The sequence below is a fragment of the Plecotus auritus genome, assembly GCF_963455305.1.
Source record: "Plecotus auritus genome assembly, chromosome: 6".
NCBI lineage: Eukaryota > Metazoa > Chordata > Mammalia > Chiroptera > Vespertilionidae > Plecotus > Plecotus auritus.
The window spans coordinates 22550636-22566899 of NC_137773.1; the positions used below are offsets into that span (position 1 = coordinate 22550636).

General features: G+C 50.2%; 1 protein-coding gene across 3 annotated transcripts in view; it reads right to left on the bottom strand.

The window, feature by feature from the left end:
* Positions 1–471: 471 nt before the first annotated feature.
* ARHGEF37 (Rho guanine nucleotide exchange factor 37) overlaps positions 472–16264 on the bottom strand; it is a 34449-nt gene continuing 18656 nt past the window's right edge. For all 3 annotated transcript variants that reach the window (XM_080675691.1, XM_080675692.1, XM_080675693.1), the window contains 8 exons: positions 15103–15233; positions 14324–14428; positions 12276–12386; positions 11146–11475; positions 9559–9687; positions 5623–5818; positions 4035–4192; positions 472–3358 (listed from right to left, as the gene is read on the bottom strand). In XM_080675691.1, the coding sequence (XP_080531817.1) occupies positions 3149–3358; positions 4035–4192; positions 5623–5818; positions 9559–9687; positions 11146–11475; positions 12276–12386; positions 14324–14428; positions 15103–15233 (1370 nt within the window). In that variant the 3' untranslated portion in view covers positions 472–3148. The remainder of the gene's footprint in view (positions 3359–4034; positions 4193–5622; positions 5819–9558; positions 9688–11145; positions 11476–12275; positions 12387–14323; positions 14429–15102; positions 15234–16264) is intronic.

The window sequence follows — 16264 nt, forward strand, 5'->3', positions numbered from 1 at the left end:
GCTCTTATCTCTGGGCCTTGGCACATGCCCTCCCTCCCACCTTCACTCAACCTTAGTGACCCATCAGGCCTCGGCTTGGATATCACTTCTCTCAGGAAGCCTTCCTTAGCCGCCAGGTCTGAGTCAGGGCTGGACACCCGCCCACCCGCCCCGGCCCAGGCTCTGGTGGCATCTATTATTGCCCCAACACTCACACTGCATGTAACTGACTGTGGACTGACCTCTCTCACCAGACTGTGGGCTTTGGGAGGACAGGGCCCCCATCTGTCTGACTTGTTGCTGTATCCCCAGCAGCTGAGGCCGACTCCAGGAGGCACCCAAGGTGTGCTGTAGACACTCCCTAAGTGAACACACAAATGCATGAGGTGCCATTTTTACGTGCAGCAAGTGCCCAGAGAACAGATGTCACCCTGGGGAATCTGACTATCCAATGGTTAGAGACACACGAATTCAAGGGGCATTTTTATCTTTGAAGTCCTTTATTCCCATTGGTTCACCTCAGTTATTCACCAAGCTAGAGCTCATCACATTAACCAAGAATCCACTCATCCTCCCTTTGATATTGTAATCTTGTCCTCATGTCCAAAACTGGGCTGGGGCCCAGAAGGTTAAAGAGGTGTCACTCCGCTGCAGGGAGCAGGGGACACCCCTGTGATCGGTCTTCCACTCTTAGAAGATTTGTTTGGTTCATAGGCAAATACCTTAGGATCAGCAGTGAAATAAACAAGATACAGTGCAATGGTCCTAGGCATTTGGGGGGGGGGGGGAGCACATTATGCAGTCTCCTAAAGAAAACTCAGGCCATTCTCCATCTTCTCAAGATGCATTTTCTCACCCTTCAGTGACTTTCAATCTCATCCCCTGGTCCACGAGAAACCGTAACCCATGTGCTATTGATACATTTTTATTTTCCCTTCATGAGATCCATTTAGTTCCAAGTGTATTTCCGTTTCCTCCCCTGTACCTACAAGAACATCCAATTTTGTTCAGGTCCCTTTTATCAGCACTTAATAAATATACATTCTGGGACCTGACAGAACAGGCTGTCCTGTTTCCAACCACCTCTGAAGCTGCCTGTTCAAAACCTCTGAGCTGGCACAAGGCACAGAGGGGCACGTCCTGGCTTACAGCTGGTGGCCATTTCCGATCCCAGGACTCTCTGGTCCACCACTGCCTGCCCAGGGCAGAGGTTCCCAACCTGGCCGCACACTAGGCACCTAGAGAGCGTCCTGAGGTCCTGAGGCCCAGACCAATTCCGTCAGATTCTCCGGGTGGGCACCGTGGAAAGCTGTCCAGGTGACTGCAGTGAGCGGCCACGCTGAGAATCCCTGAGCGAGGGTTCTAGCCCAGGGCAGGCTCTCGGTAGGTACTGTGGGACCACAGATAGATTTATTTTATTATCTGCTTCCTATTTGTATCAGAAATCTGAGCAGGGGAGAGAACAGAAAATGAGTCAAGAGCATCTTGTAAAGTGAACTGGAGCCAGAAAAGGAATTGTGGGAACCAGCTCCCTTGCATTATGCATTCTTCACGCTTTCACAAGCCCAGAGGAGGTGAGGTGCAGACTGTCTGGCACAGACATGTACTAGTATATACATCTTAAAAGCCCTCTACAATCCAGGCACTGCAGTTATAACAACAGAGAGTTGTTCTTGGAAATAAGTCTCAACTGCCACCTGTTTTTACAGACACACTAACGGGTTGGCCCCGAATTTTGTCGTTTGTATTTGAGATCATGCTGGGTCACCCTTGTGTTCTTCTGTGAGCCTCGCAATTTATCTTAGCCCACAGTGACATCCTAGAGGTGATTCAACAGCAGCTGCATCCAAAATTGCTCCAATGGGTCAGTCTTTATTGAGGGGCTTCCATTTCCAGATTCTAGGAAGCGATGACAATAGATTCGATCTCACCAAGTTCACGAGTTTGGCTCCTGGACTGCAGCATTGAGAAGGAGCCTGCGGCAGACCCTGGGTTTATGGGAAAGGACGCCACGTGGATTAGCAATGCCTGCCGTGGGCACGGGAAGTAGCAGAGTGGATGCTAATGTGGGGGCCAACCTGAGACCACTTCTGGCACATCCTGCTACCGACGGTAACTCACAATATATGCACTTCGCAATTTGCAAGGAGCTTCCATGCCCTTCGCCTCATGCCAATCTCACCGCAATCCTGTGAGTTAGGGCTTTATGGATGGGAAACCTGAGGTTGTGTCCCAAGTGGAAGGTCCCACAGTCACCTGACATCAGTCCACTGTTGCTCCAGGCCCTCAGTGGCCTCCTGAAACCACCCAGGTTCCCCTGCTCCCAGAAACAGGAAACCAAGCCATGACCTAACCTCCCCACCCACTGGGCCTGTAATCACCTGCTTCAGTTTCCTCTGGGATTTGCATGTCCCTTTGTCCCCTATTCAGAGAACACAGCAACAGTGTGCAACTGCTTGGCAACAGCCTCGCACACCCCACCTAACACACCCTCCAAATCTCTTCCCTGGAACGGGCAATGAATGTACCTACACACATTCCAGAACTGTGACTTGGCCACACCCACTGCCAGGCCTGGGCAAGACTGTCCTGGGAACCTCTCCGCTGTCCCAACAAGAACCCGCTTCCCAACTAGAGAGGGCTCTCAGGGGTTCACTGCCCAAGATACCTCACTCCCAGCATGGAGAATTAAAGACGACAGACCGGTCAGCTGCAGTGCCTCCTGGTACCACATGTAGGAAGTGAACTGTCAGGCCAGCAGTCCCAGGCTTTTCCAGCGCCCCACCCTACACCCACACAACACACGGGTGACATTGACCTGGGTGGCCCTCTCCATGGGCAGGCCCAGATGGGGGCTCTGGTAGGACCGACCATTAGCTACGGCAAATCCTTATCAACTTGACCTGCCATCCTCCATGCTGTGACTCCAGGCTGGAACAACCTCTTCATAAAGATATCTAAGCTGTCCTGGCTGGAGCCTTCCGTGCCCGCCCACACCAGGCATTGTGCAAGGGCAGCACCCAACTCTTCTGGCTGCCTTATGGGTGCCCTTCACCCCATGCTGGCCTCTCTCCCCTCCACCCTGCCTTCTCTTTCTTCTCTTCCCTCCTGGGATCACAGCCTCTAATCCTCCTCATCCCTTGGCAACTTGGGCTCCAAGGAGGGCAGCCTAGGGGGGCAGACTCCAGCCCCAGGGAGCCGGGCTCGGGGCCCTGGCCAGGAAGCTGGAAGGCACATATCCCCTCCGTCCGTCCACTTCCACGAGGCTCCATTCCGGGTTCCCCTTCTTTTCCTGGGCCTCCAGGACAGTCACTGGCTGGCCTGCTTGCAGACTTACTTCATGGCTGTTTCTGGCCACAAAAGGGTACATTGCGACCACCTGAAACGTGGGAGTGACACAGCAATGGTCAGGGTGGGAAGACAGACAGACCCCACCCAGGAAGACTGTTGATCCCTCCCAGCCAATCAGTCCCCACTGCTGGGCAGGCATCGCCTCCCAAGCACATCCTTGGTCTTTCTGTTTCTGCTGCTCCCACCGCTAACACCCACAATGTGGCAGGCTCTGTCCTAGCGCTTTGCCTGGTCTTGATTGTCACAGTTCTATGACTCCATTTGCCCCATTTTTCAGATATGGAAACTGAGACTCAGAGAAGTTAAGGAACTTATTCAAAATCACATGGGTAGTTTTTAATGTGTTCACGTGGCTGTGCAACAATCACTACTGTCAAATTCCAGACCATCCCCATCACCCCAAAAAGAAACCCCACACCCGTTAGTGGTCACTTCCCATCCCTCCCTCCCTCAGCCCCTGCCCACCACTGATCTTTCTGTCTCTGAACATTTCATATACATACAGTCATACAATACACGGCTTTCAGAGTCTAACTACATGTGGGAGCATGCACTGGCACTTCCTTTCTCTGGCCCCCACCCTTGGCCAGGACACTGGTGTGGCCACCAATCAAGGCCCCAGACTCATAGGGTAGTGGCTCCTCCAGAGAGGAGAAAAATCAGAGCCTCACTCCAGACAAGCCCCCCTGCACTCCCAAACTCACCTGCGTCCCGGTTTGGACAGAGGCAACTAGGGCTGGGGTGGGCTCCGGTGTTGGATGCCGGGAGTCCTCGCGAGGCCCCGCCTGCCCCCTGAGCTTCTCCTCCTGGGGGACGATTTGGTACGGCTCCAGTTTCCCAGCTGGCACGTACCCTCGATGTCCTGTGGACACAGCAAACATTAACTGGCTACAGGCCACCTTCTCCACCCCTTTGAGTGAGAGGAAATCACTGCCATGCATGGATGTCAATGCCTCCAACACAGCTTCTCAGCACTAAAAGGACATCTAGGAACCACTCAGTCCCACCCGCCACTGCCCGGCACTGGCTGTCTCTACCTTCTGCCTGCACACCCCCAGTAACAGGGAGCTCATTCCCTCCTGAGGTGGCCCACTCGGTTCTGAACACTCTGACAGAGAACAAGTTCTTCTCGGTCTGGGATGAAAACTGCACCACTGGTCCCTTTCCCCTGAGGCAGCTGCTTCCTTACCCAGGACAGCCTTTCCGAGGCAGAAACGGCCTTTCTCTTCTCCAAGTGCCCGGCTCCTTCTCATGTGGAACTACTCCAGTGCTGTCCTGACTGCTGTCATTAGGAATGGCCACCCTAGGTGCCAGGCCCGGCACTGATCATCTAGTCTTCACCCCAACTCCCCATCTTCCTGCTGAGCCCGCCGGGCTGGGTGAGGCTCTGACTTCTCCAGCTTTATGCAGCTAGTTAAGTGGTGGGACTGGGGTCCACACTCAGTCCTCGCCCCCCGTCCCTCTCCCCGCCAGGAGCCTTGCTTTAATCCCCACTTAGTTGTTTTCAGCTGAGTCATGAGACTGTTCTTCCACCATTTCTGCTGGATTTCTCCTCTTTTCTTAATGTTTTCATAGACTCACTTTTTAAAATCGGGTCTGTACTATACAATAATAAAGTCATGGGTTTATATACTAGTTATTTTTTCCCAATAAAATTAATATCCTTAAGCAGCAATGGTAATGAAATGTCTGATGGGGGGGGGGGGGCGGGAATTGTCCATAAACCCTCTCCCATCATCCTGTGTAACCCCCAGCCTCTGGGTCACATATTCTTTGGAAGATGCTCTGCTGGTCCATCTCTTCCTGGGTTCATAGTGCCCCTTACCTCCTGCCCGGCTACACTGGGGCACCCAGACCTGAGCACCACACCCCAAGGGTGTGACCAGTGCACAGGAAACTCCCCCTCATTCTGAACATCAGACACCTGTCCACGTAGCTGGATCCAAGCACCCCTTCTCTGCGAATCTGTCTCTCAGGGTGACGCTGAAGTTCTGTCCACCCCCCTGGTCTGTGAGGTCCCCAAGGCAGGGTCCTTGTCTCCCTTGCACGGTGCCCAGCACACTGGGTGCTTGTTAACAGATGTGGCGATGAAAGACTGAACTCCTCTTTTTGGCCTTTCATGCACCACCCTGCCCTGGCTATGCTCCAAGCCCTGCATTTTTGCCTGGGCTCAATTCCCACCTTGGATTTGCATGGCCAGACTCTGACCTCTGAGGGCACCTGCGTCTCCCACTGGTCCTGTTGGGTGGTTTTCCCAGAGGGATGGGGAAGGGCCCACAAAGTCCCACATACCCCCGGTGTCCACCAGCCAGCGGCTGCTGTTGCCTTTGGTGTCCTTGTTTTGAAGGAGGGCCACAATTTGGCCCCGAGGCAATGACAGGTCCAGAGTCCTAGACCCGCTGGTGTTGCTTGTCACCTGGTACAGCTTTCCTGGGCCATACTTGGTCAGAAGAGCCTGCACCTGACGTTCAGCCCCTGGAAGGAGTGGCTGAGGAGAGGAGGGATAAAGACAATGCATGAGTTAGCGTGTCAAAGCTGGGGCCAATATCTGTCCAATAGGCAGTGGATCAGATAAGAAACACATGCAATTAGTATCCAAGGGAATCTCACCTCATTCAACCTCTGAAATCCCTAGCCTGTTTGGCTCAGTGGGTAGAACATCAGCCTGAGGACCAAAGAGTCCTGGGTTCGATTCTGGTCAAGGACACATGCCTTGGTTGTAGGCTCCCCCTCGGCTCAGACCCTGGTCAGGACGCGTGCAGGGGGCAACCAATCGATGGGTTTCTCTCGCATCGATGTTTCTCTCTGTTCTTCCCTCTCTCTTCCACTCTCCCTAAAAATCAATGGAAAAATATCCTCAGGTGAGGATTAACAAAAAATAAAATAAAATCCCTCCCAGGTCTAACCTTCTTGAGTTTTCCAAGTTCTACTTTCAGGTTCTGAAATTGCTCAGGCACAGAGCTCCAATTTAGGTGCTCTAAATTCTGCCCCTTGCACCAGGCTAAGTTGACCCTCAGGGAGGTTCCTGGTATGGGTCTTTCAACCCATTAGATTGTGAGCTTCATGTGGCACCAGATCTTATTCATTGGGCATCTCAGCCAGCACATGGCAGACACAGGGAGACCTCCCACACATGGGGAGGAAGGGAATGTTACCTTTTACCCCATGAGTTTTCAGTCCACAAGTATTTATTGGGCACCTACAAGTGTTTACTGGGCACGGTAAGTGCCGGAAGCTAATTCCAGCATGTCATAAATGCAAGAGTTTCATCAAAAGGTTGATGGAACTTGGGGACTCAGCAAGAGCTGAATCACATATGTTATTGCCTGTTGGAAATGGCTAAGGGCATTTCCCCAAACCTGAAAAGGATGCATAAATGATTGCTTGCTGCTGGACAGCTGAGGGCATCTTAATCTACATGTTATTGCCTCCTATTGGCCAAATACCTGAACAGCCATAGGCAGTTCTTCCAATCTGACAATGGATTCTGTATACCAAACCCTGGCCTTTGATATGTATATCTACCTTGCTTTAAGACAATTTGTGTTAATAAAAAGCAAGGGGTCGAGAGAGACAGGAGAACTTGGTTTCTTTAGCTAAGCTCCTCTGGCCCCCCAAATGCCTTTCAAAATTATGTTTCATCTCTGGACTCTTGATTAATTTACACACAGTGCCTTCTCCAGATTCCTGAACCCTTCTAGATGCTGGAACAAGACCACCAGCATTAATTGGCGCCCGAACAGGAATGTGAATGGTGTAACAGAAACACTGGAGCGAGTGAACTGCCACCTAGCTGGGAGAATGATTCAGCTCATCCCAAAATCTCCTGGCAGGACCTTTGTTTTTTCATTCATTACTTCCAGCAAAAGTATCAACAAGAGGGGACCCAGGGATGACTGTCCCGTTTTTATAAAACAAAGAAACTAAAAATGTTGAATATAGATTTCCAGTGTATTCTCTTTCTCTTACTATACACATGAATGTATTCATATTCACCATGTTTCTGTGGTTAGTTATTTCTGGGTAGGGAGGTGCTGGGTATAGGGAGATAGACAGAGATGCCCTCAGGGACATTTGGGCATAGACTCTGCCATTACCCATACTCCAATGGGTTCACCGAGTCAGGATCAAGAACCAGGAGAACCCAATGTTTCAAACAGGCCCTAAAATGGAAGTGTAGAGATGGGGCTGCTTAATTCAGACCGGTGGTGTTAACATGAGTGTAAAAGCCAGTGGTGTAGCAAACATTTGCCTTCTTTCTCAAGTCTGGCAGCGCCTACCTGTGTAGAGAACAGCAGCTGTCCCTGGATGAGCCACTTCATTTCTGTGGATTCTGTTCCCTTAGCCAAATAAGGCAGGAATTTAATTTACAGGAGGGTGTGTGTGTGTGTGTGTGTGTGTGTGTGTGTGCGCGCCAATTTTCAACATGCACTGGTATTTGTATGTTCCCATTTGTTTCTTCCTTTTGTTCTTCCAAGTCTTCTCTTTTTTTGTGCAATCAGCATAGATTGCTTTTCCAGTAAAAAAAAAAAACAACACACCTGTCATTTTGTTTTAACTAGAAAGAGAGGGGAGGTTCCTGTGACTCAATTGAGGGCTGCTCTGTTCTTCCTTTTCTGCACACTTCCTCTCCCGGAGTTGCAGGGCCCATGTCACCCGCCCCCCCAAGAGACCTCTGCTGGGGCAGCCTCAGTGTGGGGGGAGTGGGACAGCTGGGGTCCAAGGAGTATCAACCCCAACCCTTCAGAGCAGACACGCATCTCCAATGGTCTTTGACGGTCTCTGCCCCGTGGACAGGTGTGAAGGCTGCCGGCATCTGCCAGCGCTGCTGGGCTCCTTTCCTCGTCTCTGTGTCTCTGGGCCCCCTCTTCCTCCTGGGGAACCTTGGGGCTGTCTCCTGACCCTTCTCTTCACATTCACGTGTGATTGAATACACAGTTTCTATTTTCTGAAACCTGGAGAGCCCCGTATCCCTTCAGCTACATCAGTTACTTTTAAAACATACACTACATGTGTATAGTCAAGAGGACTGACTGAAAGATACCCTTTCCTCATATTTTAGAGAAACATACCTTACCAAAAACAGCACTTGGCCATCCAAAGTTTTATAAGCCATTATGGAGCATACAAACTTCATTTAAAATAAGTCACAGGATATAATATACAAAACAGAGAATATACTCAATAATATCATAACTTTGTACCGTGACAGATGGTCTTACCATGGTGATTATATCTTAAGGTACATAGATTTTGAATATACCTAAAACTAATATAATATTGTATGTCAACTATACTTTAATTTTTTTTAATCCTCACAAAGGATATTTTTCCATTGATTTTTAGAGAGAGTGGAAGGGACGGGGAGAGACAGAGAGAGAAACATTGATGTGAGATAAACACATCAATTGGTTGCCTCCTGCACACACCCCAACTGAGGCTGGGGATTGAGCCTGCAACCGAGGTACGTGCCCTTGACCGGAATCAGACTCGAGATCCTTCAGTTTGCAGCCGATGCTCTACCTACTAAGCAAAACTGGCTAGAGCAACTATACTTTAATTTTTAAGGAATTCCATAGTGAAAAGAAAATTTTAATGTCTTAATTTTTTTGTAAATTTTCTTTTTTTTAATCCTTGCCTGAGAATATTTTTATTAATTTTAGAGAGAGGAAGGGAGAGGGAGAAAGAGAGAGAGAGGCAAACCTGGATTGGTTGCCTCCGGCATGCACCCCGACAAAGGGTTGAACCTGCAACCTAGGTACATGCTCTGACCAGGAATCGAATCCCTGACCTTTCAGTATACAGGACGATGCTCCAACAGAGCTACACTGGCCTTAAATGACTTCTTATTTAAACGTTTTACTCATTGAATGCTGGTATTTGAAGCAGGTTCAGTGAGAAGGTGTTAAGGAGACGGTAAATTTATATGAAAATTTTGAAGAAGTTCCAGGTTTTTGATGTTAAATGCCACTTGCTCATTATTATGCCTGATTTCACTTAATAGTAAAATGTTTGGGCTTTCTTATTCTTGACCCATGAATTCTGTTCTCTGATGCTTACTGGCCATGAAGAGCATGTGTGGATGGGAATGTGAATCCCACCCACCTCTACCCCCAGCTCTGAGAGAGAAAGGGAGAATGTGTCCCTGGATAACAGGAAACACTGAAACTACAAAAGGGGGAGGAAATAGGGGACTGAGCCTCACCCCATTACAGGAGGGTCACTTACTTGAACAGTGGGAGGTGTCAGCACTTTCTCGAAGTTCTCTTGAAAGGAGCGAAGCTGGTGACCGGTCTGGCCCAGTGCATCCTCCACCAGCTTCCTGAAGGCTGGCTCCGAGAGGTGGTGGTGGGGCAGCTGGGTAGGGACAGACACTGTCAGCCCACAGTAAACCCAGGTGTGTTAAGATGGGCCTTTGTGTCCTGGTCAGCCATCGTTTTTGTCTGCCTAGTGCCCCACCTTCCTTTGAGGAAGTGTCCTTCTATGGGGTCCAGTAGAACTGCCCATCCTGGTGCTCTAGCCACAGAAATGGCAGTCATGGCACCCCTTCTCTTAGGCCCCATGATTGGTCCAAGGATCGGAAAATGGATCCAAGTGGGACCAATCGGAGTCTTCCCATCAGATTTAGGCCATGAAGGCTGGGAGTGAGAGGGTCATTCTTCCTTTGGATTCTGAGATGGAAAGGTAAGAGCTTGGCGCTGTTAGGAGCCATCTCTCCCACCACATAGAGAAAGGCCTGCCTGAGAACAGAGCCAATCCAGAGAGGGAAACAGAGCTAGGGGTGGAGTGAAGTCAAGCCCTGCGAACATCATTTGTACTGAATGCAGCTGGGTCTCCGGCTCCATCCCCTCATGGTCTCCCAGTTATGCAAGACAATACATTCTTCTTTATGCCTGACCTGGTCAGGAACCCCAGGAGTTCTGAATAACGCTCTGTCCAGAGACTTTGGCCCTGTTAGGCATCTCTTGCACTCTGATCAGATAACCTAGGAGTGAGTGAGACCCCACAGCTAACAAAGACGCGTCCTCTCTGTTAACAAACGTGCTGCTCTAGGTTCTGATTTAGAGCCTCCTTTCCCCTGTCCCCAGGATGCAGACAGACTGAGGTTCTACCATGCAGGTCTTTCCCAGGCTCCGAGGACGAGTCCATCAATCACTGACAGGCCCTAACATTCTACGTTACAGGACCCACCAAGATGTGCCCTCTTTCTGCTTTTATAAAGTTGACCTCTCCTGCCGGCATCTGTAACACTCCCCAGCCCAGCACATCCTAGGCTAAATACAACGGGGGCTGGACAGAACCCTAGAGGGAGGGAGGAGAATGAAAATATCATCTAATCAGATTTCCCCTCTGCCTTTAGGAAAGATACATGCTTCTTCCTGCAGTTGGTTCAGGCCTAATTCAATTCAAAAAGAGTATCTGAGAGAGAACTCTATACTAAACGCTGTGAGGGCCAAAACGAAGAAAAGCCTATAGTCCCAGCCCCCCTCAAAGAGGAGAAACAGCTATCCATCACCCCAGGAGGCAGGCTCTGTAAAGTGCTAGTCTCCCAGCAGAGCCTCTCTGCTTCTGAGTTCCAGAGCCTGGAAATGGCCTGGAGTTCCTGCTCCATCCTTGCTTTTATGATCCGACTCTACTAATGGAAGGAGAACAGGCATAAGAGAGATCCAGAAGGCCCCCACGGCCTCCTCCTCAGCACCTGATGGCCTGTTTGGAAGGCCCAACCTCCCTCCTGGCTCCTGCAAAAGACGGCTGAAGAGCTGCATGGCCTTGCCTGGCTATTCCCCAGAGGTACCCCAGTCCCGGAGGCCTTACCTGGGCCAAGCTGCTCTCTGCCCTCTGCAACACTTGCTTCGCAAGGTCCCTCTGGAGAGCCATGAATGTGCCCAAGATCTGGCCCAGCCACTGCACGGCCAGCTGGTTAAACTGCGGGAGCTCAGCCACCAGCAGGGAATTGAGTGCCTGGTACGTGTGCCGGGCCTCCTCCTCCTCGTAGGTCACGCTGCCCTCCTCCAGCAGCTTCTCTTCCAGCCGCTCAAAGTCCAGTAGTTTGTCCAGACGTTTCTTGATCAGGTTCTGAGGACCGGCCAGTGCTTTGGCCAGGCTGCACAGCGGCTGCCCCACCAGGTCTTCCAGCCGCTGTTTCTGTGGGAGAGGGGAGCTTGGGAGTCCAGGAAAGAGGTGGCAGCGGGTGGGCACCGGGAAAAGGGAACTTTGAAGGTAGGCAGGCCTGGGCTCCAGCCCTACCCCCACTGACTAGCTGTGGCCTCTAGCACGCTATCTAACCTTTCTGGGTCTCAATGTGCCCATCTGAAAAATAGGGACAGTGCTGGTAATGAGGTTAGCAGCATGCCTGGAACAGAACAGGTATTTAATATGTCACTTTTCTTTAAAAATATTTTTTTATTGATTTAAGAGAGAGAGAGAGAGAGAGAGAGAGAGGAAAACATCAATGACGAGAGAGAATCATTGATTGGCTGCCTCCTGCACGCCCCCTAATGGGGATCAAGCCTGAAACCTGTGCTTGGATATTGAAAATTATTTTGTATAGAGTGGTGTTCAAAAGCATAGACTTTGAGGCTCAGATCCAAGCTTGTCACCATCAGAATAACGTGGGTGGTCAGCCCCTCTGAGCCTCAGTTGTCATTTGCAGAATGGGGCTATTAATAGTATCTACCCCTAAGCCCGTAAACAGTGTTGTGAGGATTAAATGAGGTGAAGAATGCGAAGGGCTTAGCTCAGTGCCTGGCAGACAGTGAGGCTCAGTAAACATTAGCTGGGGCTATTTTTATTGGTAAAACACACTAAAAATAATCCCTGCCTTGCTGACTACCCAGGGTAGTTATGGATGTGACAATGTGTGAAGGACCTGACATCTAAATATTATCCTTATAGGTTCTGTCGCCTGCCCAAAAAAGAAAGAGGAAGGGAGAAATTCCACTCACAAACTCAGGGAAGGCCTGGAGCTGAAGGTCTCTTGCCAGGTTGCAATACTGCCCCACAGATCCCACGGGCATGTCCAGGTCATATTGCTGCGGCCGGAAGCGGAGGAAAGCCTGGACCAGGACAAATGAGAGACAGAAAATCATGGCCCGTCACGGATATCTCACACCTGCATCCCCTCCACTAGACCCCTGAAGAGGCTGTCCAGGCCGTCTGCACATCCCCTGTGACAGGGAAGCACACCCTATTCTGTCCTTGGAAAACTTGGTTGATTAGACAGTTCCTCAGCTGAGCCCAGCTGGCATGGCTCAGTGGTTGAGCGTCGACCTATGAACCAGGAGGTCACAGTTCAATTACCAGTCAGGGCACATGTCCAGGTTGGAGGATGGATCCCCAGTAGGGGGCATGCAGGAGGCAGCCGATAAATTATTCTCTCTCATCATTGATGTTTCTATCTCACTTTCCCTCTCCCTTCCTCTCTGAAATCAATAAAAATGTATTTTAAAAAGAGAGACCAAGCTGACATCTTTATCCCTATTCCAGCGCTTCCCAAATTCACACATCTGCATACCTCCCTTAGGATTTTTTTGCCATGTCTATATTCCACATGTTCTATTAACACTTTTTTTTAAATCAACTAAGCATTCCTACTTAAAACAATGCATTTAAAAAAACAAACACCTTATGACACTACCCTAAAGGGAAAGCCAGTAATAACTGCCATAAATAGTCATGGAAGAATAATTGCTGTGAAAACAAAATTATTAAGTCTGCCTGGATGTCAGTGCCTGCTGCAGGCTCTGAGCCCAAGACTGCCTCTGCCATGTTAGCAGCATGCCAGCCAGTGAGGCTTTTCCTGGACTCAGAGGATGAACAGAGGGAACCACTCTGTCCCTGTGGGATTCCATGTAACACTGGATCTGTCCCATAAGTCCTGCCTCTAGGAAAATGCAGCCCGAGAGCCTCCAAACATTGTCCTCCTCGACAAAGCCAGCCGCATCTCTCCTGTGCCTCTGGCTTCTCTCCCTCGTGGCCCTGAGTGTTTTCCCTTCCTTCTCCCTGTACTGCTCAGATCCTTCCACTGGGGGGCCAGGATGAAGCAGGAACAAGCAGGGAGATGTGTCCACAGAGGAGTGTGAAACGACCACCCCCCACCTTGAACGTACTTCCGGCAATGCCACCCCAAGTCCCATTATCCAAATAGCCCATTATCGTGTGACCAAAGCTGGGTTTGCGCAAATGGACGTGCCTGAGAACAAAGCCACGTAAGAGGGACACAGTAGATGGAGTGAGTCAGCATCGATGACAGGAATGAGCAGGGGATTTTGGCACAAGGAAAATAACATGCTGGATGGGCATGCAAGCGGCTGTTCCTCTAGGCTGGATTCAGTTTATAGAAATGTATTTCCTTGGGCCTGAATAACACATTTTCATTTCATTAGCTGTTCCCATGGGCACATTGTGAGATTTCACCTAAAAATCTGAATTTCCAGTTTTCTTTTTTTCCTTACAGTCAGAACTGGCTGACCAGGGCTCACAGCAAACACTCCCCTGAGTCAAGTAATAACTGCCCCTTTAAATTTTATTCACTCATCCGTTCAGTCAGTCATTCAAATTCCAAATATTATTACATATTGATTTAATTACCAAAAAGGTGTCATGAACAAACATGAGGCTTTGTATACATGGACACTTCACTCAGTAATGTTACCTACTTGGCCCCTTTAAGCACCCGAGTTTGTCGCCCCTGCTCTGGGTGCCAGTCTGACAGGGTTCTTCTGAGGGTTCTGACCCCAGTGAATTTTTATCCTGCCTAGTTGGAAGCCCAACCCCTGAGAGCTCAATGGGCTCAGAAGCTGCCCCTGTCCTATGGCCTGTCGGCTGAGGTGTGCCTGCCCCGGGGCCCGCTTCTGGCCTGCAGCCGGGGGAAGACCTCTTCCATTTGGTTCCTGCAGCTGGTACCTTTGCCAGCTTGTTGGATGGGCCCTGCACGCCTTCTGCCCAGGGATCCCAACCCAGCCCCACCCATTATTAACTGCAGGATGCTCACCTCCAGATTGTCCAGGTAAGCTGCCACATTGTTCTTCAGCTCAGTCACACACAGCGACACCCAGTGGAACCTCTCTTCTAAGTCATCAAATTCCTTGTCTTCTGTCTGAGAGACAAGTTATTCTCGTGAGAGCCATGAAAATCCACAAGGGGGCAGTGTGCACCATATACCTGCATCCCCAAGTTTTCACTGGGGACCACCTTTCCTCAGATCTCCCCCAAAATTGAGTGGGACAGTTAGAGGCAGGGAGTGCAACTTAGTGGCTTTGTATTCAGACCACAGAATCAAATACACAACAAGCATATGAGTCCTGGTTCCCCTGCTTCCAAGCTGTGTGACCTCGGGCAGGTGTTTTACCCTCTCTGAGCCTCTCATCTGCAAAATGGGGGGAAGAGGGGAGGGGAACAGGAACACCAACTTCATTGTATGGGCCAAGTAGTGCCTGGTTCACAGTAAGTACTTAATCAACCTGAGCTGCTATTGGTAGCCATCAATCAAAGCTGGTTCCATGCCCAGACCCAGAGATTAGCTCTGCTATCTGTGTAAAGAGGTCCCAGAGAGAAAGCAGTACAAGGTGCAGTAGAGAAAGCCCTCCCCAGGCTCCACAGATTCAAGTGGGATGCCAACTCTGCCTGTACCTGGCTATCAATGCTGGGAAGTCATTTCCTCCCTGAGCCTCCGTTTCCTTGTCTCTGAAAGCCGTCTAAGCACCCTGACCCACCTCCTGCACAGTCTTGCTGGTCCCTTGAGATGTGACCCTTCCTCCTGCCCATGCTCACCCTCAACACGAGCCCTGCCTCCTGCTTCAGCAGCTGGCTCAGCCGGGTGGTCTTCTTGGAGAGGGTGTGCGTGTTGATGCGGGCCAGCCGCTCCCGGAGGGTGAGCTGCTCCACTTTGGTGTACTTAGAAGCTGCACCGACAGAGAGGGAGGGTGTGGGGACAGAAGCTGAGCCAGGAAAGCAAGCATCCAGCACAGCTGGCTAGGCATCTGACTGGGCCCTCTTCTCAACGTCAGGGTCACACCCATGAAAAGATGGTGAGTCAGGGAACACAGGCACAGGGCTGAGCCCTCACTCCGAGGTGTGAGCCCCAGCTGAACAGCCTGCTTGACTTGGATAAGTCGCCCCTCTCAGGTCTCAGTTTCCTCATCTGTAAATGAGGTCAGCCAGATCTTGGGGTTGCTGGAGGATACCTAAGATGATAGGTCTAAATCTACTTTCTAAAGAAGAACCCAAGTGAGAGGTGATTTGCCTGAGGTCCCTCAGTCACGGTTAGTCTGGCCAAACTGGGCCCATATTTTCCTACTCCTGGCTCAGAACTTCCTACTGATTTCCTGACCCCAAGCCTGAGTTTTAAACCTGGCTCTGTCCCTTATCAGCTCTGTGACCTGGAGCAAATGACTAACGCTTCCAGTTTACCCAACTGTGAAATAGGACTAGCAGTGCCAGCCTCGAGGATCAAACAAGATAATAAATTAAAAAACATGTCCTAGTTAGCCCTTAGTAATAAACCTTAGCTAAATTATCGTTATTATACTGTCTCAGTTGTGTAAATGAGCTTTTCTCTCCTTGGGACATTGCTTTATTTTTTCCCCCCAAACCTTTCTATTTTAACAATCTGAGAGGCAGGATCCCCACTTACCCCCTTCCCTGCCTGGGTATATACACAGCCCTTTGCCTCCCTGCCCTCCCCCCCTCCCCCATCATTTCTCCTCCATAGTATAGCAGCCATGTGGTTTGGATGGAACTGCTCCTATTTTAGTTCAAGGGGTGGGTGCTAAGTGCTAAAAACCAATCCATATAATCCCATCCCCCTGGTGGCAGTGATTGGTTCAAAGAACTAAGCCAATCAGCTCATGCCATTCCCCTAACCATAGTGATTGGTTCAGGGTGAGCACCTGACCCAAGTGGGTCCTATCAGAGTGAAGCTCCAGTTTAATTT